The following is a 27,123-nucleotide window of genomic DNA, read 5'->3' on the forward strand; positions in this document are numbered from 1 at the left end:
TGTGACTTGAAGTCTATTTTCGGGGTTGTTTGAGGGGGAAGAAAACGTATTTAAATCTATTAATAACAACAGCTTTTTTTAATCTCAAGAAAGAAAAATCTCTTCCTGTTTTGTTGTTTTGGGTTTTTTTAAGTGCTTCTATTTGGAAAAAACTCCAAAATAGTTTTTGAAAGTGGTATGTGTGTGTGCATGGGTATAAACAAACAGATTTATTATTCAGAAAATGTTTTGGTACCTAACACTATCCTTTGACCTGTATTGTTGCAGGGACATGTTGTAGGGAGAGAAAAAGTGATTATTCACAGTGCTTTCCCTTGACTAGAGAAACCCAGTTTACCTTCATTTAGTTTATAAACCAAAGCTGTTTCTTAAAACTAGATGGAACATAGATATTTCAAAATTTTATAGAATTTAAAAGGATCAGATAAAACTTTGTGTATATAAAACCACAAGCATGCATTAAAAAAGTATAACAACTTTAAGCATGCACTTGAGAATAATGTACCAAGCAAGAAAGAAGAATGGTTAATGTTTACCTAATTATGTTATCCTATTACTGACATAATAGAATATTGAAAACAGTCAGGCTGCATTGTCTCTGAAGCATATAAAATTATTTGCTAGTGCAGTAAGCATCTTTTGTTAAAAAAACAAAACAACAACAACAAAACCACCACTAACAAACAATGAAACAAACGAAATCTAAAACCACAAACAAAAAAAGTAACAGCAAAACCCCCCAAAGAAACCCCCAAATTGCTACAATGATTAATTTGGTTGCACTGGTAAATGATTCACTTCTGTGAACTTCAGTTCTGCTTCAGTCTTGTAATTTTCTGATTGCATTTTATAGAATCCTTTCATTCTTTTGGCAAGGTTGACTGTGTGCAGATGAAAAAGGAAGCTGCATGCTAGTATAATAGCTCCCCCATGCAGATTCTTGATCTGTAGTAAATGTTATACAGCACAATCCTCAGTGGAAAGGAATCCACTCACTCACTGCAGAGTAAGACTCTACACAAAAGCAGTGAGGTGATAAACTATTGCATGCTGACTGCTCCAGTCTTCAGCAGCTGTCTCATGAAGGTGGTCACAGACAAGCTGAAATTCTGTTGCATTTCTGGCTATTCAGAAGATCTTAAAAACTTATTTTTGCTCAGATCTAGAATTAAATACAGTAACTACAATTTGTTCCCTTGGTTAAATATTACATGGAACCAACACCATTGCTGTGTGGTTTGAGTTGGGTTTTTTTAATATTTAAAGTATTCTCTAGTATCTTTTGAAATTACTCCCATGGTATTTTTGGTTTCGTCTTTCTAAATGTCATCCTGTTTATTTTGGACTGTATTGAAACAGATCATATGGCAAAGCAGGCCTGTGCTGCATATCTGCTTCATGAGGGTCATGAGATAGGTACCGTAATTCAGCACTTTATGTATCTCTTTCTTCTTGAGTGACCAGTATTTCATACTCTTAATTTTAATATTTTGTTTAGCTATGGCACAAGCAGAAAAGGCTGTGATAAATGCAGCAAACAAGGGATATATATGCATGTAAAATGTAGTTGGTCTGTGCATTGTGAAAAAAAGGTTTTACCACCTTTGCTGAATAAATTCAGGCTCATAACTTTTTTGCTCCATTGCACTGTTCTAGTTTTTTATTTTATGTTGTAATGACATAGTAAATACAATTATTTTTTGTGAGTATTAATTAAAGCATGCTGTATATACAGGGGACAGTTCAGCGTATTTGGAATTTTGCACTAATTTGTAACATGCTGTGTGAACTGTGTTGTGATGACAAAACCCCAGTATCATTATTATTAAAATGTTAGTATTAATGAGGTTCCCAAATCTGCTTCTGCTTGTTCATACACTACAAGGATGCTTGTACTGAATCATGTAAAATGCCTGCAAGCCATAAAGTTTGGATATACTTTAATGCATATGTTTATCTTTCCAGACCAACTAGTGCACCATGGAAGTGGAATTTTCATCTGCTGTTATAATTGCTTATATTAGTTCAGATGTATATTCCATATATTTAGCAACTAGTTCCAAAAAGTTTTCCAAAAAAGCAAGAATTGTTATAATGCTGCTTATTCTTTTATTTTCCTTTGAGTTTTGTTTTTGATGCTTCTACTCCTGTTACATGCTTCTGGCCCCTCTTTCCCCATATACATTTACTTCTCACAGGCGCACCTATGTTGGCAGTATGCCTGGCAGAATAATCAATGGACTGAAGACTGTTGGAGTTAACAATCCAGTATTCCTGTTAGATGAAGTTGATAAACTGGGGAAGAGCTTGCAGGGGGATCCTGCAGCAGCCTTGCTTGAGGTAAGGGAAGTTAAATTATAAGCATTGTTTCATTTGTAATTAAAAAGAATTAAAATACTGGACTCGGAAAGGAGGATTCACTGGACAAAAGATAGCATGACAGCTTTTTTATTCAAATACCAGCTACTATGTTTTGTCATTGTTGAATTTCTGTCAATTGTGCACAATGCAAATGCTGTTATATAGTATGCTAAGCAAGATATCTTTAATCTCAGTGATCTGTACTTAAACACAAGGATGTGTTTTGTGCTAAGTGTTTTGTATATTTGAAGACTGTTCAAGCCTTGAATATTACATATTTGAGGGACTTCAAGACATTGATTTTTAATGACCAAATGCTGTTAGCTATAAGAAAGAACTGTAGAGTAGCCAGACAGTAGCTGGACTATTTCAAGTTTTCCCTTTCTTAGAACAATTTTAATATATTTTTGAAGCTTTTGATGGTACAAGCTTATATTGGAGCTAAGCATTTTACCTAGCATGTAAGATGAACTAATTGCATTGTTGTTTTAGCAGCAGTTCTTTAATTAGTATTGTAATTAACTTTCTGAACTTAAGTTTTTCATTTAAGTCACAGATCCCCACTCCTTGACTGATTATGATGTGGTGAGTGTTTGCTTTCCATGACAGTCAGCTATTAAGTGTGTTTTTTCTGAAATTCTGGGACTCTGACCAAGATATAAATTAATCTAATTTTGAAGTATGTGGTGTAGTTATTTTATGACAAAGAGTTTAGAGGTGTTAAATTTGGCTTGCTTAAAGACACAAGTAAAATCTAGGAGATACAAGTAAGGACTTTGAACGAGATACTGTTGGAATATTTTGTAAATCCATCAACTGTTGAGATGTTACTGAATGTGCCTTGCAGGTTTCATGTGTCAGAGGAGTCTGTAGCAGAGAGCAGTAACGAGTTGCCAGAACCTTCTTTCTGTCTTCTTTTTTTCCTGGAGTATGATACATGATGATATCTGAGTACAACTCCTTCTTCCACTGACTTGCTTATTCAGTGGTTTTATTCTAGCAGTTTGCTGGAGAGAGGAAGGAAAGTCTCCTCAGCTATGGGGAAGAGACAAAGAGCTTTGCTGTTCCCCAGCATCTTAGTGCAGCAGGCTATGTACATCTTCCTGTGCTAGCACTGATGATGAGGAAAGGAGGGAATGAGGAAGGTAGTGGCACAGCAAGGCTGGGCTAGGTGAAACGCTTGAGGCTGTCCAGAGCAGGTGTAGCGCTAGAGCACTTAATGGTTTTGGTATTGTGCACACTTAGAATGTCCTTATACTGCTGTATTTTTACACTATCTATTTCTCTTTTACGTTCTCTCTGGCTGTAGGGGCTACCATCCTATCACTGTTTCAGCTGAAATGCTTCTGTGATTGTTCTTTACCTGTTTCAGTCAAAAGGAGTTGGGTTAGTAAAAGATATTTATCCAAATTTTTTGAGCTAGCCTGGCTCACTTTCACTGAAATGATTTAGGGCATAATCCTAGAAGCACTTCAGTTGTCAGACTTAAGGTGTGGTAACTTCTGTAGCTTGGTGGTTGTAGGTGGGGATGAAAGTAGTTCTGGTAATATTTGCCTACAGTCATTCTAATGACTCTTTTTGACTGACAATGCTTAATACAGTGATTTGAATATGAAAAATGCTACTTTAATTAGGGTGTCATAAGCTCATCTGTATGCTGTATGATTTTCTGCAAATGAAATGACATTTGTAGGATGTCAATTGACATTATTTTCTTCCTGCTAGATAGTTTAAAATTACTGTTTTGACAAGGCCAACTAGTTCTTTGAAAATCATATGAACAGGCTATGGTTTGAGAGCTCTGTTTTGATCTTTGCATGTTAACATGAACCAGTAATAATGTAAATGTGCTAGAAAATACTATGGCTTCACTTTTGTAGCTTTTAAAAATGACAGTTATGGTCCTTTACCTGTGTATTTCTCAAGTGTGTAGTACACATTTCTAGGGTGCATGAAAAGCCTCTAAGTGCAAGGAAAATAAGCAAGGGAGTGTAACAAATACTCAAATGTGTTTTCTTTGTACTTTTCACTTGCGGGATTTTATTTACTCTTTGCTGTTAATGGTAATGAGCTCTTTTCTCTGAGTTTGCTGATATTTCTTCTGTCATTTCTCCTTTAGATATTGAACTAAGCTGGCCTCAGTCTAGTCAATACATGGATAAAAAATACCTGAAAATCAAATTTTGTTAGCTAGCTGACTGTTGTTTGCTAGGCAGCCAAAATCAGTAATGAAGCAATGATTTGGCATTTCTTGGAAAGAGAATAACTCTTTTTGGAAGTGTTCCAATCATGAATCCAGATCTGTACATTAATATTGTTAATTTTATTCAACCTTTGCTGTTTCTTTTAATTTATTTTTTATTCCTTGTCTTGCAGTAGAGAATTAGCATTTCTGTTCTTCTATCATGTCAAGTGTGTGAGGGCAAATGAAATGAATTTATTTTTTAATTATTTATGTTTGAATTTTTGATACTTTGTTGCTGCTTTGGGGTGTTTCTGTTTTCTGTATTTTAAAACCTCATTCTCAGTGATATTCAACTCAGCTCCTGCCATGGATTTTTCCAGCTGAGGCTTGTCAGGTTAGCTTCCAACTGTCTGCTTGGGCTGCAGTCTATATGTAAGTCGTAGCTAATTGACCATTTGTTGCATCTGGAGAAGTAATTGCTCTTTTAATGATGTCTGGGCTGCTCTCATGTGAGATCTGTATATCCCTCTACTGCTGTCTAAACATCCTGAAGCAGGTGCTTTACCTCTTCTAATGGAGAACTCATGCCTGTATATAACAGCTTAATTTTCATCTGCTTTTTGTGGTTTATGGTCCATCTGGAATGGGCAAAGGTGGCTGTTATGTAGGAGAACAAACAATAGTAAGTGGTCACCTAACTGGTACATTTGTTTTTCAGACTGCTGCTTCTTGTTTGGTGAGTGCCATCATTAAGTATAAAAGGCACATCCTTTTTTCCTTAATGTGTAGGTGTGTTAAATTCTCACTGACTGTCTATAATGGGATATATTCAAGGAGAAAATTGCCATACCCTGTAAGGTTGGAAGCAAAGCTTGTTGTTTTATAATTGCCAAATATGTGTTTAGTGCTTCTGCAGAGTTGTTCCTTAAGCAAAACAGAATGTCTTCCTATTTCCAGTTACTGTTCATCAACAAGGGAATGTTTTAGTCTAAATTTAGATGACCTCTGTTTAAAACAAGAAAACAGAAATGGATCCAAGTGCCTGATAGTGAGTATTTGTATGCAGGGAAATTAGACCAGGAGCATAGCCAGCCAATTAAATGTTCATGGAACTTATTCTGGATTTTGTGGTAATAAAAAGCTGGTACAGAGAAGCCTTTGTATACATGTGAACTGTCAGCCATAAATTAACCAAGATGTTTTGTTCACTGAATGTTCTTTTTGTACTTAATATTTTTGTATTAGTTGAATATCTTTGAAAACTTTTGAACTTGAACTTTAGCACAGATACCTAGCTGAAGAACAGTTCTATTTGCTTTGGAAAAATCTGTTTTAAATGCATAGGTGTGGTATTGTTTTATGTCTTATTCTAAGAAATAGTTACCATGACGAAGAATTATTACTCCAGAGAAACTCTAGCCCTTGTAGAAAATCTCAGATAATTCACCTTTTTAGATATAATCCGAGTTGGTTTTGATTAGTTTCTTTTACCTTTATTGGATAGTATTGTTTGCGCATGAGTACAGCATCAATATTTTGTATATCTTTGTAAATAATAGCATAATCACCAGTTTAGCACTTTAATAGTATTCGTAAGGATTTCTAGTTGCAGACTAGAAGGAGAGAGAGATAAACATGCATGTAGATAACTGTTATAAAAAACCAACTTGGTCTGTCAGAATACATCGTTTTTCAACATCCTTGGAAGTAGTAGAAAATGCTTCAGCTAATAGACTGGAATTTTGTGAAACTACTGTGTTACCAGTGTAAAATAAAAAAAAAGGGGGGGGGGCGAAGTTGAATTAGGATTTGCTGTTTAAATCAGTTTTGAAAAATTTGCAAGAGTAGACTTTGAATGTGAGACTAATATTTGGTATAGATCTTTCTTTGAAGACAGTTTGTAGATGCTGTGCTTGGATACACTGCTTATTGTTGTGTCCCCCTACATTTTAGGGCTAGATTGTAGGACTAGTTGAGGTAAGAGACATCTATAACTGATTGAATTATGCATGTGTACTTGGCTAGTCAGGATACTTCAAGGCCTTTGCATTCATCAGTAAAGAAGGGAGTAAATGATAGCATCTGCCTGCTGAAGAGGGTAAGAAAAGCAGCTTTTGAATAGCTTATAGCCAGTGAACAATAGCATTCACTGAGTTCCAACCTTAGTCTTAGAATTTAGACATATCCTTCAGTATATTTTAAGATTTCACCTTTAAGGGGAACATATAACTTGTATTTTATTACAGTAGCAATACATTTCCAAATATTAGTCTTAAATCTGTGCAGTACTTCAAAATAAAATCAGTAATTGTTCTGTTTTTAAAAAAGTTCTGCTATGTTTCTGGCATTCTGTAAAAAAAAGTATTTTGCTAGTTTGTTGTGATCATAAAACATTTCTGTTCTAAAGATTTTTAACTTTTCAAAGACTGAACAGAATTTAAGAGTAATGAAAATTCAGAATTGTTTCTTTCATAACCAGCTAGGAAATGCTCAAATTCAGTTTTTTAGAATTATCAACACTGTTCTTGGCTATAATTCAAGTTGCTAAGGCAAGGGGTGCATTCCTTTGGGTATAGGCAGATAAATTATTTTGACAGCAGTGTGCTGTTTCTTGAGAGATGCGTAGGTCCCATTATTTGTAACATGAGAATTATTCATGTCGGTTTAGCATTGATAATTCTTCATTTGAGAAGGAAAATTGTGGCAGTACTTTAAGGGGGGGGTGGAATGAAGGTGGTTCATAGGTGGTGATATAGAAGCCAAGTGCAGATTGCTATATACAATGAACTTCCAATTTTCAGCACTGTTAAAAAAACTACAAGACAGCACCTTAGTACACTTGTGATCCATGTATATAGAATATTTATCACCTAATGCAGAAAACCAGCTTATTCAAGTAATAGCTTAAATATATGCAAGTGTTGCATTAGTGCACGTAAGTAGTACTAAAAGCAATAGGAAGACATTACTGTTATTTAAGCCATAGTTCTACTTGTGCAGTAAACTTTTGAGGTTGGTCAGACTGTGTGTGTGTTGTTATTGAAGAATAACAGTGCTTGTTTAATTTTGTTTCTGTGTTTTTATCACAAAATTTGGGAAAAAAATAAAAATGCAAAGATTGTGTTAGGAAAGCCAGGCCTCACCTAGAGTCAAGACTTACATGGGATGTCATGGGCAATAAGAGCTTCTGCTGCTACATTGGTAGTAAAAGGCTGGACAAAGCTGAGTGAGTGGGGAAGGTGATATAGTAACAGCAGATAAGGCTGAGATAATCTATGTTCTTCCCCTTGGTCTTCACAGTGAGATCTCTTAGGTTGGTGTGCTTAGAGTAAGAAGAGCTACCAGGAGCAAATGAGGATTGGAGTCAGGGATTACTTGAGATAATTCTACCCATGGGACCACATGGGCTGCTTTTCCAAGGGTGCTGAGAGTCCTTGAAAAGCCACTCTCTACCATTGAGTAGGTCACGGAGATAGCTTACAGGAGGTACTTAATGACTGGAGAAATGCTGCAGCCATCTTTAGAAAACAGTAAAAAGAACTAACAGGGAAATGGCTTTTTTTTTTTTTTTTTTTTTTTGCATGTGGTGTGGAATGTAGTTATGGTAATCAGAGCGAGGCAAGATACGGAGGGTCAGGCTTTAGTAATGTTCATCACATATTTTATGAATGTAAAGTCAGATTTGACAGATGCAAATGGAATATGATAAAAATGTGCATATTTTATTTACCTCTAATAGAGCAACTGCATCAATTTTGTGTTCACTCTTGTTAAGGTCTTGGATCCAGAACAAAATCACGGTTTCACGGATCACTACTTAAATGTAGCCTTTGATCTGTCCCAAGTCCTTTTTATAGCTACAGCCAACACTACAGCTACTATCCCACCTGCTCTGCTGGACAGAATGGAAATTATTCAAGTTCCAGGTAACAAGTGTTTTCATTAAAGTGGCTATTGCAAGTCCTTAAACAACATTGGGGTGTTTTTCCTGAAACAAAAAGCAGTTCCTTAAGGTAAGCATGCTAGAAATCTAGACTAAATGGCCAGAATCGTTAAAAGAGACTAGTCAGGATGTCTTCATTATGGCCTCTGTCATGAGAATGAAATTTAGCATTGCATTTAGGAAAATTCAGTTCCAGGTATATGGAGATACGTTCTGTAACAATATTTTCACTAGCTGTTGTGTTTGTATTCTAACTGGCTGTTGGCTGATGCATCTTTTGAAGATTCCAGTGAATAAAGGGATCTTTGAAACGCTAAAATTCTATTCTTCTTGTTCACATGAAGTTACGAATAACCACAAAGTATCATACCAACAGCCTTTTAAATTATAGCTGGTTTTTTTTTGTTAAATTCAATCAGGTACAATTATAAATTGTAAGAAATTTTATTATATTGTAGTGTATAAGCAAAAAATTAGTAAACATGTTTTTTCTTTTGAAGGATACACACAAGAAGAAAAAATTGAAATTGCACATAGACACTTGATTCCTAAACAGCTTGAACAACATGGCCTGACTCCACAGCAAATACAGATTCCACAAGTAACCACTTTGGACATAATTACCAGGTAAATCTATTATTCATTGTTTTAAGTTTAAATAACTTCTTTTTCTGGTAACTAGTAAATCGTTTACAAAGTGGTAACACAAAACAGTTTTTAAGATCTATTGTCATTACTAGCTTCAGAAGTCCAACAATTGGTAATTCATGGAATTGCTCTTTCCTGAGCTCTGTCTGGCTCTGCTGTCTAAACCAAATCATCCTTCCTTCTCTAGAGAATTCCTTGCTCTGGCTCTCAGAGTGTGGCTCACCATTGATTGTGTTGACACAATTGGCAAGGCACAGAAACACTTGAAGCTAGTATTGCTGCAGTGTTCAGTGTGGGAAGCCATGGTCTTGGCAGCAGACAACCTTTATTTTAAAGAATGAAGTTTTGTTTCTGTCATTTTCACAGAAAAAATGGAAATTACCATTTTGTTTCTTGTGACTTGAGGGGCCACATTTGTCTAAAAATTGGAATTAGGTTGAAAAAATTAAATAGCTTATATTAATTAGAACTACTTTTTTGTTGGGTGTGAGAGCAAAGATATTGATCAGACCATCTTTTGGACTTGAAACTAGTTCATTTCCAATGCAGAAAGTGTATCAGTATTCAATGAATTGAAGTATTTTATTGTCTGGTGTTTCTTTTTAATTCATAGACTGTAAGAAAATACTCTTTTACAGTCAGTTCCTCAGCTTTAAGTGAACTATATTTTGAGTTCTAAAATAGTTCTTTTAATTTTTATGCATCTAAGAAGAGCTCAGTGCTATTGGAGCATTGTTTAGCATTTCACTAAGGTTTGACACCAGGTGTTAGTCATGTCTTCTTCCCACTTAGTAGTTTGTCTTTTTTTACAATTTTACCAGCAAACCACAATCATTTTGATAAAAGCACATGACTTTTTTTTCCTGTTTATTAGAGTAGCCCAAGGTCTCACTGCATTTCACATCTCATTTTATTTGGATGTATTTTTAAAAATAAAGTGTGTTTACATTCAAAAGAAATCTGTCTTACACAGAATATCCACCAATAAAACAATTGTCTCTATACTAGATACACTAGAGAGGCAGGAGTCCGCTCTCTGGACCGGAAGCTGGGAGCTATTTGCAGAGCAGTGGCAGTGAAAGTGGCAGAAGGACAGCACAAAGAAACAAAGCCAGATCGTGCTGAAGTGGATGAAGAAGGTGTGTATCTTTTGCATGTTTTATTAAAAGGGAAACTTCTAACGTAGTCACTAGGAAGCTGATTTATCAACCTTTTCTTCTTTTTTATGCTTCTTTAAGGGCTCTGTTTTTAAAAGCTTTGCAAATAGAGTGACATTCTTAATTATGCATGATTCAAGTCATGCTGAATTATGGCTTCGGACGTAAGTAGAGTAATTTCAGCCTGACAAGTTGGTAATTCAGAAGTACAATGGATCTGTTTCATATCTTAGGTATGCAGTTATGATTTGTGTATGTTTTTATGTCTTCCTAGGCTTTTTTAATGCAAATATTAAACTTTTTTTTTTCTTCAATAAAAGACTAAGCATGGTTTTAGTTACTGTATTTAAAGGGGTTCTTTAACTGTGCTGTGCATGCTCTGCCAGTTCAGAACTCAATCAGGTTATTTTGTTGTACTCTAAAATAAATGTCTGCTTGAAGAGCTTTGAAATTAGAAAGGTTTAGGGGCTATTTTTATGTGCCTGTTAAGACTGCACTTATTCTAAGTCTCTTGAAGCTTTGGTAACTTGTCAACTTCAGTAAGTCTGTTCTTGTTTCCCATATGTACAGACAATAGTGATTTATCGTTCCCAGTCATCCAGACTGAATGAAACTAAACATAAAATTCTCAAATAGCAAAAATACTCAGGTAAATCCTTCACCAGTAAAGGTAGACCTCTTTGTAGTCTTGAGATATAAGGCGGAGAAGGAAGAAGTCAGGCCCATAATCCAGTTCATGTGCAACATGCAACTGGTGACTGCTCCCTTTTTCATCCCCAAATTAATGTTCTCTTTAATAAAAATGAACATCCATACTGTGTTTGGTGAAACATACCATGCAGAGCATAGACAATTGTGCTTTTATTCTAGCCAGTTGCTGATGGAGGATATCACTGTACACAGCAGTTTTCTGTTGAAGGCCTCAGAGTGCTCATTGCAGCACTAGATGTCTGCAGGAGCCTGCAATTCAAGGTAGATGAAAAACATGAAAGGACAGAATCTGAACCTGAAGTTGAACTTCTAAAATGTGCATAGTCCTTAGTCTCAATAGAATCTAGCAAGTAGAGTGTTGTGTGTTTTGCTTGTTTGGTTTTTAAAGACTGCTATGAGTCCAGCTGACATTTTCTGACAAGAAATACTGCCAGTCCATCAGAGAACTGTGGCCAGAGGACACCAGAAAGCAGAAACTGCAGAATGGCTGCTTACTTTTGCTCCAGAATACTCACAAACTTAAAATACTAAACAGACCCTGTGGGTTTGATGTGAAAGATTCCACAACTAAGCTGATGTGGAAAAAACCTTTAACATCTGTACAGCTAGAATAGTTCTGGACTGATTTAGAGGAGGACAAACAAGGAGACTTCTTATCTGTTCTTTTAAAACAAGGCAGCTTACAAGTCTGAATGGTGCCCCCCCCCTTTCAGAGAGTAGATCCTGGGGAAGGAAATATAACCAATATTTTTACTAACAGTAGTATCAATTAGAAGAGTATATGAAGAAGAGTTTTACCCATAGTAAAACCTTTTGTAATTTGTCTCTGGAAATCTGTTTTTTGACAGTCTTTCAGCTTTACCTTACCTTTTTTCCCTAACTCGGTATTTCCCTTCTGAATCTTCTTTTACCTTGTTGAGTCTTCTAAGATCATCATGATGTCTGTGGAAACTGTAATATCAGAAGATTGAATTTGGTCTACAAATCAGTGTTTAAGTGTATTCAGCAAAATTTCCTCTGAATGTTTGGCTTATTGAGAGTGAACTCTCACAGTAGCAGTGGCTGTGCATGCATAAATGACTGTGCAGTTTAAATTGTCCCATCTACATTAAAAGGAAGAGCTTTTAAGACATATTTATTAATGCTTTCCATTTCTATTATGTACATATTGTCTCCCTTCTCTCCTCTGTGCTGGATTTTGCTGAAGTCAACACTGAGTTTGTCGATACTCCTGTGATACCTGAACTTGCTCTTGAACCAGAACACTGAACCTTTGGGCTGTGGTGGCCAGGGTGACTAGCATCTTTTACAGTATTTCTTTGCACTGAAGAGTAGATGTGTCCAAAATGCGCTTAAAAGGTCTAATGTGATTGCTGAATAAAAAAAAGTGTCATTCTGCTCTTCAAGCCTTCTGATAAAATAAACAAAATTAGGTTCAGAGCACAACTCCTGATACTATAAGAAGAAACATTTTACTGTTAAAGCAAAGAACAAAAAGGAACTGTATTAGGTATCTCAATCCAGTGGAGAGAGGTATTTACAATGTTAAAATTAGCACTGTACTTGCAACTTAGGTATTTACACTGTTAAAATTATACACTGTTAAAATTAGTACCGGACTTGCAACTTACCAAAGCTAAGTGAAAACAGCAAGTTAAGTGCTTCAAAAGAGGGCAAAAGCTAGCTTTTTTGATTGACACACAATTTGGAGTAAGCCCAGGAGAAATGAGCTGTGAAGAGTTGCCTTTGTACTTCTGGAATCGAAACTGTCCATAAGAAAAAGCTGTATTAACAAAAGGGAGTCCGAGGGACAGGTGGCTCTGTAGTTAAACTTTGATATTACGAAGACATGTATAGAATGGTGCAGTCTGCAAAATGTGTTTTACTTTGTACTAATCGTGCTTATACCCTGCTGTATTTTTAGCAGAATATGTCACTTGTTGGGAGTGTATGACAGTAGGACACTTCTAAAAAATATTTTTGTTTAGTTTTCCTTCAGTCTGTTGGAAACAACCAAGTATTTAAAAGAAAATTCAGAAAGACCCCAAATACTTGCAAGTTGATGCAAATAATGGGATTTGTAGCCTAAATTTATTTCTTTGGAACTTTTTTTCCTGTTGATTAGTGGACATTTGTGCAGTTGTGCATAGTGGTAATGAATTTTTATTTCATATAATGAATGACTCTGGAAGAATAGTTAATCAAGTTATTGTCTCTTAATAGTTTCATTTAGAATTATTTCTTGATTATTTTTTTTTCATCTGTATAAAGAGACCTATAAGTCATTTTTGCTTTATACATTTGTCAGTTACTGATGTGGGATTGAGACTACAGTTAGTGCGTTCATATGTCATGAGTTGTCAATGTCAGAGCAAGCTACAGGCTTGACTTGTAGATTCTAACTTGCTAAAGCATAATTTGTGTATGATTCGTAGCATATCAAAATAGTAATGTGGTGCCTATTGTGTTTACTCAGCTGAGAGCATTCTGGCTTGTGGGTTTGTAAAAAAAGTTGAAAGACATTAAGTGGTAGAACCACAAAATTTCCTTCATTATACTGATTAAATCAGATTATTAAATCAAAGTGGAGCATCTGTTTTAAAGGCTTTGTAAATATCAGGCTTTTGACACTGTTTGATAGGCTGTAAGAATGGAGGATACCTGCCATAGCAGAACTGGTGCTAGGAGATACGCTGTCAAGCCATATTTAGCACTTTCCAAAAATGCATGACTGAAATACACTCGCAGATTTGTATTGCCTTCCTCAATCCTTTGACTTCTGAGCTTTAAGCTGAAGTTGGCAAGTGGAGGAGTGTTAGTTTGCGTCAGTCATTGAATTTGTACAGTGAACTTCAGCAAAAGCAAATGGACTCATTTTTCAGACCTCTCCAGGGAGTCATCCTTGTGTACAGTAGCACTATCTGATATTTTACTGAAACAGTATCTAAGATTTATGTGACACTCATCTAGTCTTTGACACTAGAAGAAATTCTAGGAGTCACGAAAGTATGTGAAACTCTCCTTCCTATTTTAGTGCAACTGTCTTGAGAATACAATGCAGCAACTGTGCACTAAGGCATCATATCATGATACAAAAGTTGAAACCCAGAGTTAAAATGATCTGATTCAGACTTGAAAGGAGATTTAGGACAGGTAATATTTAATAACTAAAAGTGATTAAATGAGGGGTCTATCTATGTTGAAACCAGGGCTTTGAAATATTTCCATAACCCAGGAATACAATACAGTTTATTCTACTCCTGTGAATGAAACAACACTTGGTTTTGAGTTTAAATGAAAGTTTGACTGAAGTGGTCAATGTGAACTGAAACATGTAGTCTTGATTCTTCCTCCCTCAACTTGGGCATAATGCATTTTATTCACAAAACATTATTATGCATGACTGTGGGGGATTTTGTTTGTTTTTTAGTATGTATAAGGGCCTTAATATAGCTGGGCTAACATCACTGCTTTTGCAGAAAGTGACCTGTTCTGCATTCTAGCCAAAACTTGGCACTTCCAGCAGCACGGGATCTCCCATAGCACTGGGAAATGAGTTTATGAAATCTGATCGTCGTAAATCCCACGATTGTATGACTGTAGACACTCAAGTTTGAGCTCAGCTGTGCCAGCATTAGTATACTTACCAGCTCTGCAGACTGTAATATGTGGTTCTTTCTAAAAATTGCTTGGAATGTCTTCTGGTTTAGGCCAAAAAGGCATAAATGTTATGAAAAGTTGGGTTTATATACAAACTATTTTTTTACCATGTTAATTTATCTAAATATTCCTGCATGAAAACCTCAAATTCAAGTGCTTCAAGTTGTTATTCATGTTGTTATTCTAGATCAGGACTGATGGAATGTAATTATTTTGAGATAAATTTTCTGATCCTGTGGGGAAGAATGCACATAGCATTAAATTTAAGTATACAAGTAAATGTTAGTAGGATTGGGGTCCCAGGAGGGAGTTCCTTTCCAAAAGAAAATCTTTTAGAAGTAATGCTTCCTAAGTATGTAGTGCATAAGAGTTAAGTTGGACAATGGAAAATTGCTTTTAAGGCATAGTTTCATGTCATGCCTGGCTTTGAATGTGGACCATTGTCAACAAGGGCAATCCCATCCTTTCCTACCTAAAGGTAGTTTTGTGGAGTTTATTAGTTTGGAGGGACTAAAAGAATTCTGGGTCAGTCTGTCATGTGCTGAAGCATCTGCTAGTAAATCAGCTGAGAAAAAAGAACATGCTGTTTTCCCTTTAATTGCCCACAAACTTGAAACCTTTTCTTTCATGCTGATAGTCTTATATCTCTTCATAGCAATTCAGCAAATCGGAATATGTTATGTTGAAAGATGTTTAAAAACTTTAGGTTTCTATTATATTCTTCTATCTTGGCCAGTAAGTATGGCTAGAAATCTTTGGGTTTAAGACTTTGTGATGGGTTAACCCTGGCTGAACGCCAGCTGCCCACCAAAGCCGTTCTATCACTCCCCCATCCTCAGCTGGACAGGGGAGAGAAAAATATAACAAAGAGCTTGTGGGTCGAGATAAGGACAGGAGAGATCATTCACTAATTACCGTCATGGGCAAAACAGACTCAGTTTGGGGAAAATTAACTCAATTTATTACAAATCAACCAGAGCAAGGTAATGAGAAATAAACCCAAATCTCAGAACACCTTCCCTCCACCCCTCCCTTCTTCCCGGGCACAACTTCACTCCTGTATTTCTCTACCAACCCCCCCCAGTGGCACAGGAGGACGGGGATGGGGTTTACGGTCATCACACATTATTTTCTGCCACTTCATCCTCCTCAGGGTGAGGGCTCATCACACTCTTCCCCTGCTCCAGCGTGGGGTCCCTCCCACGGGAGACAGTCCTCCACAAACTTCTCCAACGTGGGCCCTTCCCACGGGCTGCAGTTCTTCACGAACTGCTCCAGCATGGGTCCTTTCCACGGCGTGCAGTCCTTCAGGAGCACACTGCTCCAGCATGGGTCCCCCACGGGGTCACAAGTCCTGCCAGAAAACCTGCTCCGTGGGCTCCTCTCTCCGCAGATCCGCAGGTCCTGCCAGGAGCCTGCTCCAGCGTGGGGTTCCCACAGGGTCACAGCCTCCTTCGGGAACCCACCTGCTCCGGCGTGGGGTCCTCCCCGGGCTGCAGGTGGAGATCTGCTCCACTGTGGACCGCCAGGGACTGCAGATGGACAGCCTGCCTCACCATGGTCTTCCCCACGGACTGCAGGGGAATCTCTGCTCTGGCACCTGGAGCACCTCCTCCCCCTCCTTCTTCACTGACCTTGGTGTCTGCAGAGTTGTTTCTCTTACATGTTCTCTCTCCTCTCTCTGGCAGCTGTTTCTCTTTGTCCCAACCTTTTTTTCCTTCTTAAAAATGTTATCAGAGGGGCGTTGCCACTATCACTGATTGGCTCGGCCTTGGCTGGCGGCGGGTCCGTCTTAGAGCCAGCTGGTATGGGCTCTCTCGAACACAGGGGAAGCTTCCAGCAGCTTCTTACAGAAGCCACCCCTGTAACCCTTGCCACACACAAAACCAATACAGACTTACATATTACTAGTGCTTAATTTAAATATGTTTTATGAGGAGCTGAGAATTGCTACATGTTGAGGAAGGTTTAGGTTCTTCTATTTGCTCATTTCCATTATAACTCTAGAGGAAAGTAGCAGTCTTAAATTCTTAAATCTTTGTGCCATGGAATTCCTTTTTAGATTAAATCCTGAATTATATATAGTAGTTCATTGTCAGTATGTCTTCTTAGGAGTCCATTTTCTTGCAAATCCTAGTATTTACATGCAAGATTTTGCTTCGGGAACTTGCAAAGGCAGATTCTTGAGGAACATTGTCGTGATCTTTGCTGAGTAGCTGCAGATTCTGCTCTGAAAATTTTACAAACATAATCTTTTTTTGGTTGGTTGATTGTTTTTTGCATTTTTTTGGTTGTTGTTTTGGGGGAGGGGTGTTTGTTGGTTTGGGTTTTTTTTGGGGTGGGTTTTTTTCTTAGGTTTTCCAATTTTACATGTTAAAACAACTCAGTACCATGCTGCTTTTGTTTAAGCAGTAATGTAATAGTAGATCAGCAGGTGGTTCCTCCAGTGCAGCATCGAGCTCTGTTAAGGGCACTTTTTGAATTTTTAACTTATTTCTCCAACTTAACTCAGAATGAAAGATGACTAAGCTGTTGTCCTAACCAAAAGTTCTGCTTCTGGAAACTTGAATTTAACTGTCTTGTTTTAGATAAATGTGTCATTTAACTTGTACTATGGTTTATGGCTATTCATGTGGGATAGGTAGGGAACATTTATTTGTCATCATTAATGGAAATCTTAATTACTTGCATCTTTCTAGATTCTTCATAGTCAGCACTTCCATAATGGTGGTGAAAGATGATGTTTTTTCCTTCAAAGAAAAAGTTAGTGTTTGTAATTATATTTTTGGAACATCACTGTATGCTTTTATAGAAAATTAGATAATGTCAGAATTTAGGTTAATATTTTTAGAAAAAGTCTGGAGTTTGTTATAGTTACAGATTATAAAATGGGGTCTACTAATTAGATTATATAAACTCAAAGAAAGAGTTTCTGATTCTTTTAATAGGGCAGGTGGCCTCAAAAATTACCTACTGATTTGTTTACAAGAAGTCTGTCTCCTTCAGCTGTATACACAGAACTAGGTGAAATAAGAGCAAGCAGAAATGGAAAATTTTGTTGGGTGGTAAAATCTTGGTATAGAACAAAACCAGTTGTTTCTAAACTCAGTTTTCTTTTAAAATGTGAATTGTCATGTCAAATTACTCAGGTTTTGAAGATCTGTAGTGTTGAAATTGCAGTCTGAGTTGCAAGAATAGCATGCAGGTTGTTTCCTAGACCTCCTAGTATTTATGCATTTGAATTTATTATGTACAGAAATAGTAGTTCAACAACAATACAGAAACATGCTGGAACAACAGGAGGGCCATCTGACTAAGGCAGTGTTTACAGTAAAGAAATGGGATTTATGTATAGAGCAATGAGTTGTACGATGGAAAGATTAGTGGCTGTTGGATAATAACTATTAGATTTGAATCCTGAATGAAAGCTGAGTTCGTGTTATTATAATAATAGTGACGGAGAATGTTTTCCTTGATACTGTATGAAGGCATTAGTATTAATTGCACTGCAAAAAAATTAACTGTAAAAAGGCCTTTATATATCAGGATTAATAAAAGGATAGTTTGTATCTTGTGAAAGGAGACATTCTCTCTTCATCCGTTCTGAGAATTACTTTTGCAGCACAGAACACCTCTTAATGTTATATTAAATAGATTAGATCAGTGATTTGTCTTTTCCTATGATTGTTTAAATTCCTGGATCTTCAATTACTGTGCATGCATTAATATGCAAAGGAAGACACTTTCTTTGTTGAAAGTAAAAAAGATTTGAAAGAAAGGAAGCAACAGCGTGTAATTTCCCAAAATATGGTGCAGAAGTCTTGAAGCTCAGTATACATTCCTACGTAATATAGACTATTGCTTTAAATGTATCTTAGGCTTGTGGTTTTGGGGTGGGAAGAAATATCTTAACTATATGTATGTGTACAATGCTTTTCTTAATGGCAGCCTCAGGGCAGGGAGGCACTGCCATAAAACTGCCACAGAATCTTAGAAACATCTGGATTGTTCAAGTATTTTTCATTTCTCTGATATATGTTTCACTAAAATATTGCTTGGGGCTCTTGAGAAAATAGTAATGAGCCTTTCACATCTGGATCAAATTCTGTGGGGAAATGACTCCCTGCTTATATTCTCCTTCTGTATACAGTCGCTTAAGTAAATGTGCATTGTAGGCCCAGTACAAATGAAGTTGAGCTTATTCATGCAAACGATCAGCTGTGTAGTCTGGTTTAAAACAATTTTGGGGCTTTGATATTTATATGGTCCCCATTACAGTTCACTTTTGTATAGAAAACACATTTGTAGAGAAAGCAAATTTTAAGGAAATTCTGCTAAGGAAACGATTGTATAGGTAAGAAATACAATCATACTATAAATGGAGGAAGGAAAGAGCACACTTTTGAATCCATAACTATTGCTTTAATTATGTGGTCCCTTCCTGATAATGCTTGAGTATATTACATTCAAAAGTGCCAGGCTAACTGGGTTTTATGGCCCTTTCTGAAGAGTACATCACACCTGTAGGTATTTCTGAAAATGCCTAATAATTTGCTCTTCGAGGAATTTTTTTGCTGCTAGTGGTTATTGGTCAAGACCTCTTAGAAATATCTCATCCAACAAAGAAAAGAGGAGAGCCCTGTGTAAGTATATTTCAAGACAAAAGCCATAGGTGAAGTTGTTACACTGAAATTGAGGTTTTTCCACTAAGCAAGGACTGTATATGCTGTGTTCTGAACTGGCTGTTGAACAATGAGGGACGTCAATTTTGTGAGTTAAGCAACCTGATCTAGTGAAAGATGTCCCTGCCTATGGTGGGCAGGTTGCACTAGGTGATCTTTAAAGGTCCCTTCCAGCCCAAACCATTCTATGATTCTATGATTGAGTAAAGCCATAATAGTTGTAAGGGACAAAAATCAAAGTAAAAAGTGTAATGTCAGAGTACGTGCTGCATAGGCTGCAATAAAGGTGAGCTGTGGTATGTTGGGGTAGTGGTTCCATCTGACAGCCTGGAAGGAGACGGCACACCAGGGCTGGATGAGTTAAGCTTCCAGTGGAGCTGGTTTCCATATGATCTACATGTAACAGCTTCTGCACCTGGTCAGCTGGTGTTGAGGTTATGTGTGTGAGGATTGGGCTGTGGAGAGGAAGGCAGAGTTACAGAGCAGTAATTTACACCGTCCTTGTTGGATGCTGTGAAATGAGATGTTATTGAATGTTATGTAGGCTAGCTATAAGTAATGAAGCCATGTGGCAAAGCAATGTATGTAAATCTGGCCAAAATGCTCCTACTTTATGTGACAGAACTTAATTATTAGTGTCAGAAGTTAAGCATTTAAATCCTTGCAGAAAGAGACCACAGAGAGCACAGTTGTAAACGTATGTAAAAAGAACAGTAGTTACTGAACTTTCAGTATTTCCACATTCGGCTCTATATTACACTACATTAAACACGATCATCTCCTACAAATACTGGGTTTATGCACAAGTCAGATGAAAAGTGCAAAGTCCTAAATGAACTTAATGTGTTTTCCTATGTGATCTAGTTTAAAATGCATTTAAGTGAGTTGCATCTCTGTCAGTGCTCTAGATTTAATATTATCTTTGCTGAACAGTTAGAACATGTTTAGGCTTAATAATTAAATTTGATGCCATATTATCTTTAATTTGACAAGATTTTTGTGAAAGATGGTTTAAGCACACTTTCCTTAACTTTCTGAGCATTTCTTTGAATATTTTTGTCTGTCATGAGACTCTTCTTCTCTCTCATGACATTCCTGTGTCAAGAAAGACTGCTACAAATCCTAAATTAGACTTTCTTCTCTTAGATTGCAAAGAGCATGTCACAGAAGACACGAAAACAGAATCCATCAGTGACACAGCTGACCTGGCTCTGCCACCTGAAATGCCGATTTTAATTGATTTCCATGCTTTAAAAGATATCCTGGGGCCACCCATGTATGAAATGGAGGTAACATCCTCATTTGTTTCTGCTTGACTGCTGTTTCTGTCTGGTTTGACTAGTTGTCTATTTTATTGCTATTGACTGAGTTTATACAATATTAACTTTTTGAAAAATGCATTAGTAACAGAACTGTGTTTCATTGTGTTCCACCAAGTGTTTTTTCATCTAACGAAGTTTTTGTTTTGTTTTAATTCAGGGTACGTAAATAACATAATGGCATGACTTTCTGTTAGCAAAGATGCCTACAGCAGTGCTTAAGAATGTGGTGGTGTTTTTTCAGTTCATAACAACTTTGCTTTTGTTTGGGGGATGTTTGGTGGCCTTGGGAAAGAAGCCAAAAGTAGAACCCAGCAATCCTGTCTCTGAGGCAGCTGTGTTAAGGACTGTCCCACATACCTCCTTAAAGCCAGTCAGCATTTTTGGGTATTAAAACTACTTCAGTTTGCACCAGAAGCTCTCAGACATTCTTTAGATTAATGTGACTCTTAGCTATTAAAAATGTTTTATCATCAGTCATGCACCTCCAGCTTCCTAGTACCAGCTCTGTTCCTCAAGTAGGCATATTCCAGAATTTTTTCTTTCCCCCATCTGTATTTTGCTGCATTCTATGAAAATGCCATCAATTGAAGTAGTTTGTTAGTTTGGGATTCTCTTTTCACTATTTACATTGCAGTTATTCTCTGCTTTACTTCAGGTCCAGGTGAACTGACCCGAGTGTAAGTAGTATATATAACGCTATGACAGGAAACCAGTTGCTGATGGAACACTAAGTTTTTCTGTCTTTATCCTGAAGAAAAGATCAGTAAACCAGTAAGTTATGGAGAAAATAGAAATTAAGAGAAAACTTCCAGAAGAGACAAAATTCAAACTTCTAAGAACTTCCCTGTGATAGTTCTTCTCTCCTAGATGAGAGAACTAGACTCCAGTGGGATTTGGAGGACAAAAAGGGGACAAGATATGCAAGGGAAGCGGGAGAAAATGAATGATTGTTAAGGAATGAGTCAGTTTTTAGACCTGAACTGATGTATTTGAAGATTTTATCATGGAAGAGATTCTTAATGAAGAGACAGAAATGAGGATACAAGTTGAAAGAAGACAGCACTATTGATTGTGTTAGAGGATGATGATGGTAACAGTGGAAGTTGAGGGGAATGGGAGGCAAGGAAGGTCAAGTGATCAATAGACACTATGGCTCTTTTGGCTGAGGTTTTTTCACATTGGTCATTTGTGTTCTGATTTTATTTCTTTTTACTTTTAGAAATTAGAAGAGGTTGCTCTTTAAGCAAATGACTTTATTGTAAGCAGCTTACATTCTTTCTTTTCATCCCTCAGAAGCCGCTATACCCAATAATAAAATCACACAAGACAGTTCAAGGCCATTTGAATTAAGAAGGTAGTGTGGATATACTTTAGCTTGATTTGGAATGACTGTAGCCATCAGACTATTTGTAATACTGCTGTGGAGTCTAGTCTGCTACTAGTCTTTTCTCACTACCTGACTTTTAGAAACAATTACTGAAAAATAGCATGTGGGTATTTTTCAGAGAAATAATGTTCTATCTGAACTTTCATTTTGAAGTATGTTATATACTTCAGACATCTGGTCTTTGGAGCTAAAGCGCTGCAGGATCATTTGGCTTTTTAGTGCTTAAATAGCAGATGCACATGAAGCCATTGTAGTAAATTGAACTTAATATTCAAGCCAGTATGCTGATTACTACAAGTGATGTTTATTAGTTTCATAAAGGTGCTAAAAAATAAATTGAATTTTGTAAATTTGTACAAAAGTTCTGGTCACTTACAACTCTACTCCTAGTAGTCAGTCAAGAGTAGAATTAATTCTAACAAATATGAACTTCTCACACTTTTTAAAAATCAGATTGTAGGCCAAGAAATGTGCTAATATGTGACTTTCCTTAGATGTTCTGCCTAGTTTTGAACTTTTTCTGAAGTTGATTATTCATTTAAATTTGGTAGTATGGCTGTGTTGTCAAATAATTTCTGCTATTTTGTCCTTTTTCTATAGGACTAAGTAGTGCAAGTAAAATTTCTGAAGTGTGGTTCTTAATTCCAAATATACAAATATTTCTCATTTGACTTGGATTTTAGCACTTTTTTTTTCTTTCTTTCTTTCAACACTTAATTCTGCTCAGTTAACAAAACATTATTGGCACCACAGGAAGGCCCATCAGAATTAGTCTGTATCCTCATAATGTGAGTGAAGTTGAAGTGACAGAAGCTCCAGGTCAGTGAAATTACCTATTCTAGGAAATGAAAGTGCAGATGCCATAAAAGAATAGCTCTATTTCATGGGACATACACAATTCTAATTAAGAAACAAATTAGGTTATTTTTTAGAAGTAAAACCTGTACAAAACACCGATTTAGATAGGCATTTTTATCTAAGAAATATCAGTCTTGTGGTGATATTTCTGGGAAATCCTCCCTTTAAGGGAAGCTGCTGTTACATATTTTGCCTGCAGTAGTTTGCTAGGGAATGAATCAGGCGAGTAGACTAGAAAAAAGGTTTGTACAGTCAGGTTGGGAGAACCTATGGAAGCATAACAAAGATGCTAAAGGCCAGCAAGTAATTTAGGACTGGTTCTTATCTTCCCATTATGAATCAGTGACTTAATAGCTTTTTGTCAATTACACTGAATTATAAAGTAACTCCAAAACTGCAGACTTGTGGATGATGTCTCTTTTCCTTTATCTTAGAATAACCTTAAATATTTTAAAATAACTGACTGAGCTAAATGTTAAGACTTTAATTTTGCAGTGTCCAGGCAGCTAAAATGTATCTGACAATATGTTCATCTACTCAGATTACAGCTAAATTGTAGCTGGGGTGGTCTCATCTACAAAAATTTTCAAAACCACAACTGTTTATGTAGGTCAGTGACCTCTTCTTCTGTCATCTGACAGACATGACCAGTCATCAGCTGACTCTAATGGTCATTTTTGATTGAAGTTGTTTAAAAAGTATAAGTAAGGATTTTTTTTCTAACTTAAATTCCTCTGACTTTTTGTGAGAAGAAATTATTCAGAGGTGCCAGGAGTGATTGAGTCTTGTGGAGCTCACTCTAACACTTCATAGGTATGTTTAATGTAATATAACATACTTTCCTGTAAGTATTGTATGGTTGTATGGGGTTTTGTGCGTGTGTGTTTTTAGGGATTTTCAAGGGTCTTTTCTGAAGACAGTTATCAAAGCTGTCAGGGTGTTTTCTATACATACGCCTGTCAACGTGCATCAGTTAATATTCAGGTGAGGAGGTTGCAGTAGAGGTAGTACAGTCTCTAGCAGTACAGCAAGAGAAGGTGCTGGCCTCTGAGTCTACCAGTGCAAAGAATGATGGTTGAAAGGTGATTAACACTTACTACGCACCTAGTTTCTCTTACAAGATCTCAACTTACTTGTGAAAGTAGGAAGAGGGTAGATGAAGGAGTTTGTACTGAGGTGAGAGAAATGATGAGTGATTAGAACCTTTTGGGTTTTGATCTTTAGTCATGTTCACTATTTTCTGCCCCTGAGCTCTCAAACAGTGGAATTAATTCTATAAACTGTTTTGAACTGATACACAGTTAGAGCCGGTGCTAACATCCAGTCCAAAAAAAAAAAAAAAGGAAAAGAAAAACCCCCAAACCAACAAACCTTGTTGATGGCTACTTTTGGATGGGAGAATGTATGGACAGTTACTTTTGTTCATTATACCTGCTATGTTTGAAACCATGACAGGTTGCCAAAATACATGATTGTCTCAACTGTCAAGGAGAATGCTTCAATGTTGTTGGTTTTCAGTGCAACCAGGATGAATTGATTTTGTTAATCTGAGTTACTAAGCAATTACTAATCTAAGTCACTGTAACTATTAAGATACAGGGAATGGATGAAAATGCTTGATAAGATGAGGTATTTTGAGACCATAAGAATGAAGCACTCTATTATGTACAATTTTCTTCAATGCTAGAAAAAGAGACGGCCATTCTAGCTAAATTATGCTAATAAAAGCAAATGGCATGATGTCGTTCAAAATATGTAGATAACTGAGAGCCACAAGAGAACCAAGGAGAGCGGATGTGTGGCTTCCTTTGCTTTAGTGTGAGATAAGTATAGTTGCTAACTTACCTGGTTGTCAGCTAGATCCAGGAGTGTAACACCAAGTCCCACTGGCCTCTGCTGCTTGTCCCTCTCGACAGCTGGAGTCTTGTTTGCGCCAGGAGCTCCTGGGTCAGCATAGCTTTGCTATAGTCAGAGTTGGCACTACTTGCACCGTGGCTCTGCGGTGTGCTAATTTCCCTCAAACCAAGAAACAGTGATCCTGAATGAGGGTCACATTTCAAATTTTAGTCATCAAACTTAGAAGACAGTGCTTGATAGTTCAGTATAGCATTTAGCAAAGCATATAATACAAAATTAGAACTTGTAACAAGAAGCATGTATGTTTAATTTCATTTTCTAGGACTTGAAATGCTTTTTCTTTATTGCTTCACCAATTCTCTTAGATGACAGGAACAACTTGCTCATGCATCCAAGTTGTCCACGGCTAAGGAACAACTTGCTCATGCGTCTGAGTTGTCTACAGCTACAAGTAGCACAACTTGTGTGTTTGTGAATGAGCTTTTTTTTTTTTTTTAAAAAATGTGCATCTCTTGGCCAGTAACCAGAGGTACCAGCTGTAGAGTGAATAGTTGTTCGCTCTTATTGCATAAAGGAAGCTGTTTTCTATTTGCAAAACAGGAAAGAGAAACTGAGCATTAAGAATTTTATGGTCTTGATTTTGATTCTATTTTTATGATGGGGATAGATTTCGGCCCAATACTGAAATGTTAACGTTTGGCTCCTATTTAGAGAGTTCTTGTTCTGATAATCTTATGGAAAGCTATATTGTTCTGCTTAGGTAATTTACTGCTGCTGTTTCACTTACAAAACTTCAGGCCCATGTACTACTTGGGGAGTTGCAGCAGCATTTCTAGTGGGCTAACAGAGAGGCATTTTACTAAGGGACTAGAATATGTAATGACTTACTGTCTTTGGAGCTCGCAAATCAAAGTATTTCTAATACAGCCAGCTCACAGCAGGGCCATACAAGTATTTCTGCCTCTGGACCTAAGGTACATGGCTGTAAAGGAGTCTTTACAGATTTCTCTGATCTTGCAGCTGGGCTGATGGTTAAAAGCAAGTCAACTTTGTGTATACCGAGCTTTGCCTTTCCAGTGTCTGTTCAAAGTCTGATTAGTTTACTTCTCTGCTAACTCTTGGAAGGAAGCAAAATGAAAGCATTAAGATTATGTTGAGTTGTGCAGTGCAGAATTTTAATATAAGTACAAATGCAGATTTCAGAATTTGAATTCTTTTACTATGGTTCTGTTGTGAGGCTCCTTTGACTTGATTTCTGTCCAATAAATGAAACATTTCTTTAAATCCTCTAAACAATTTAATGAAGATTTCATCCCTTTCAGGAAGGAATCAAATTAGTTTTCAATTCTGCATTTCAGTAAGAAGCAAAATTATTTTAAAATGGGCCTATTGCTTTATTTTACAAAGGAGTATTTGTCTTTTGCTCTAGTCACTGCCCGACACAGTAAAAATTCATCCAGTTTCTTTTCTGCCTTGTAATAAATACACAACTTAGTGGTTCAGAATATGCTGAATACCTGTATGAACTTTCATCAGGGTTTCTACACCTCCTTGAAGCTCAGGAAAACAAAAGGACCTTCTGTATATTCTAAAAGAATCTCTTAGACGAAGGGGAAAAAAAAATCAAAACTTGGAACTTTCATGGAAAGTATCCTGCCTCCCTTCTCTTAACACAGGAGATAGGATTGAGAGACCTCCGTTACTCTCATCAGTAACTGGGCATAGGCGGACTTTTAGATAAGTAAGTAGGTCATACTCTTGTGTGGAGTAGAGCTTGCTTAACTACTTGCAATTACTAATGGGAGGTAGTCAGATTTCCCATCCTCTTTCATATCTAGCCTGCTGTCAGGCTCATGTTTTCATTATTCAAAATTATTCATAAACATTTGCAATGAACAAAATCAGTGTGTTGTCTTGACAGTAGCTCAGGCAATGCAGCCACCTTTAAAAAGGCTTTTAGGTAACATTCGGGAGCAAAAGTGGCTTTTTCATATCAGTAACAGAGTCACGGCAAATATACCTCTAGCAGATGGCTTAAGTCATATAAGCATTCAGTCAGGATTGACTAAATACTTGAAGTCCTTTGAAGAGAAAAATTCTCATGGAACTTTTGGGGGTGTGGAAGGTTTCAAGAATGATATAAAAACAGATGTTTGCCATTGCCCTAAGCTAAGCAGCCACATACAGCTCCTATTCTGTAATTAATGTTTACACATAAGGCAGAATTACTGCTGCATTAAAAAAAAAAAAAAGGATCAGACACTTGGGCTTAACTTTTGTGTTTTAATGGGTACAGTTGTTTTGAAGGCAACTATCAAACTGGTTTTGCAATAGTTTTGTTACAAGTATTTC

The 27,123-nt window shown here is 36.8% G+C and overlaps 1 protein-coding gene across 3 annotated transcripts in view; it reads left to right on the forward strand.

Moving 5' to 3' along the window:
* Positions 1-27,123, forward strand: part of LONP2 (lon peptidase 2, peroxisomal) — a 57,695-nt gene that overhangs the window by 25,308 nt on the left and 5,264 nt on the right. For all 3 annotated transcript variants that reach the window (XM_075040181.1, XM_075040182.1, XM_075040184.1), the window contains exons 8-12: positions 2,199-2,340; positions 8,322-8,472; positions 8,990-9,116; positions 10,146-10,276; positions 20,494-20,636. In XM_075040181.1, the coding sequence (XP_074896282.1) occupies positions 2,199-2,340; positions 8,322-8,472; positions 8,990-9,116; positions 10,146-10,276; positions 20,494-20,636 (694 nt within the window). The remainder of the gene's footprint in view (positions 1-2,198; positions 2,341-8,321; positions 8,473-8,989; positions 9,117-10,145; positions 10,277-20,493; positions 20,637-27,123) is intronic.

This window comes from Buteo buteo, chromosome 11 (assembly GCF_964188355.1).
Source record: "Buteo buteo chromosome 11, bButBut1.hap1.1, whole genome shotgun sequence".
NCBI lineage: Eukaryota > Metazoa > Chordata > Aves > Accipitriformes > Accipitridae > Buteo > Buteo buteo.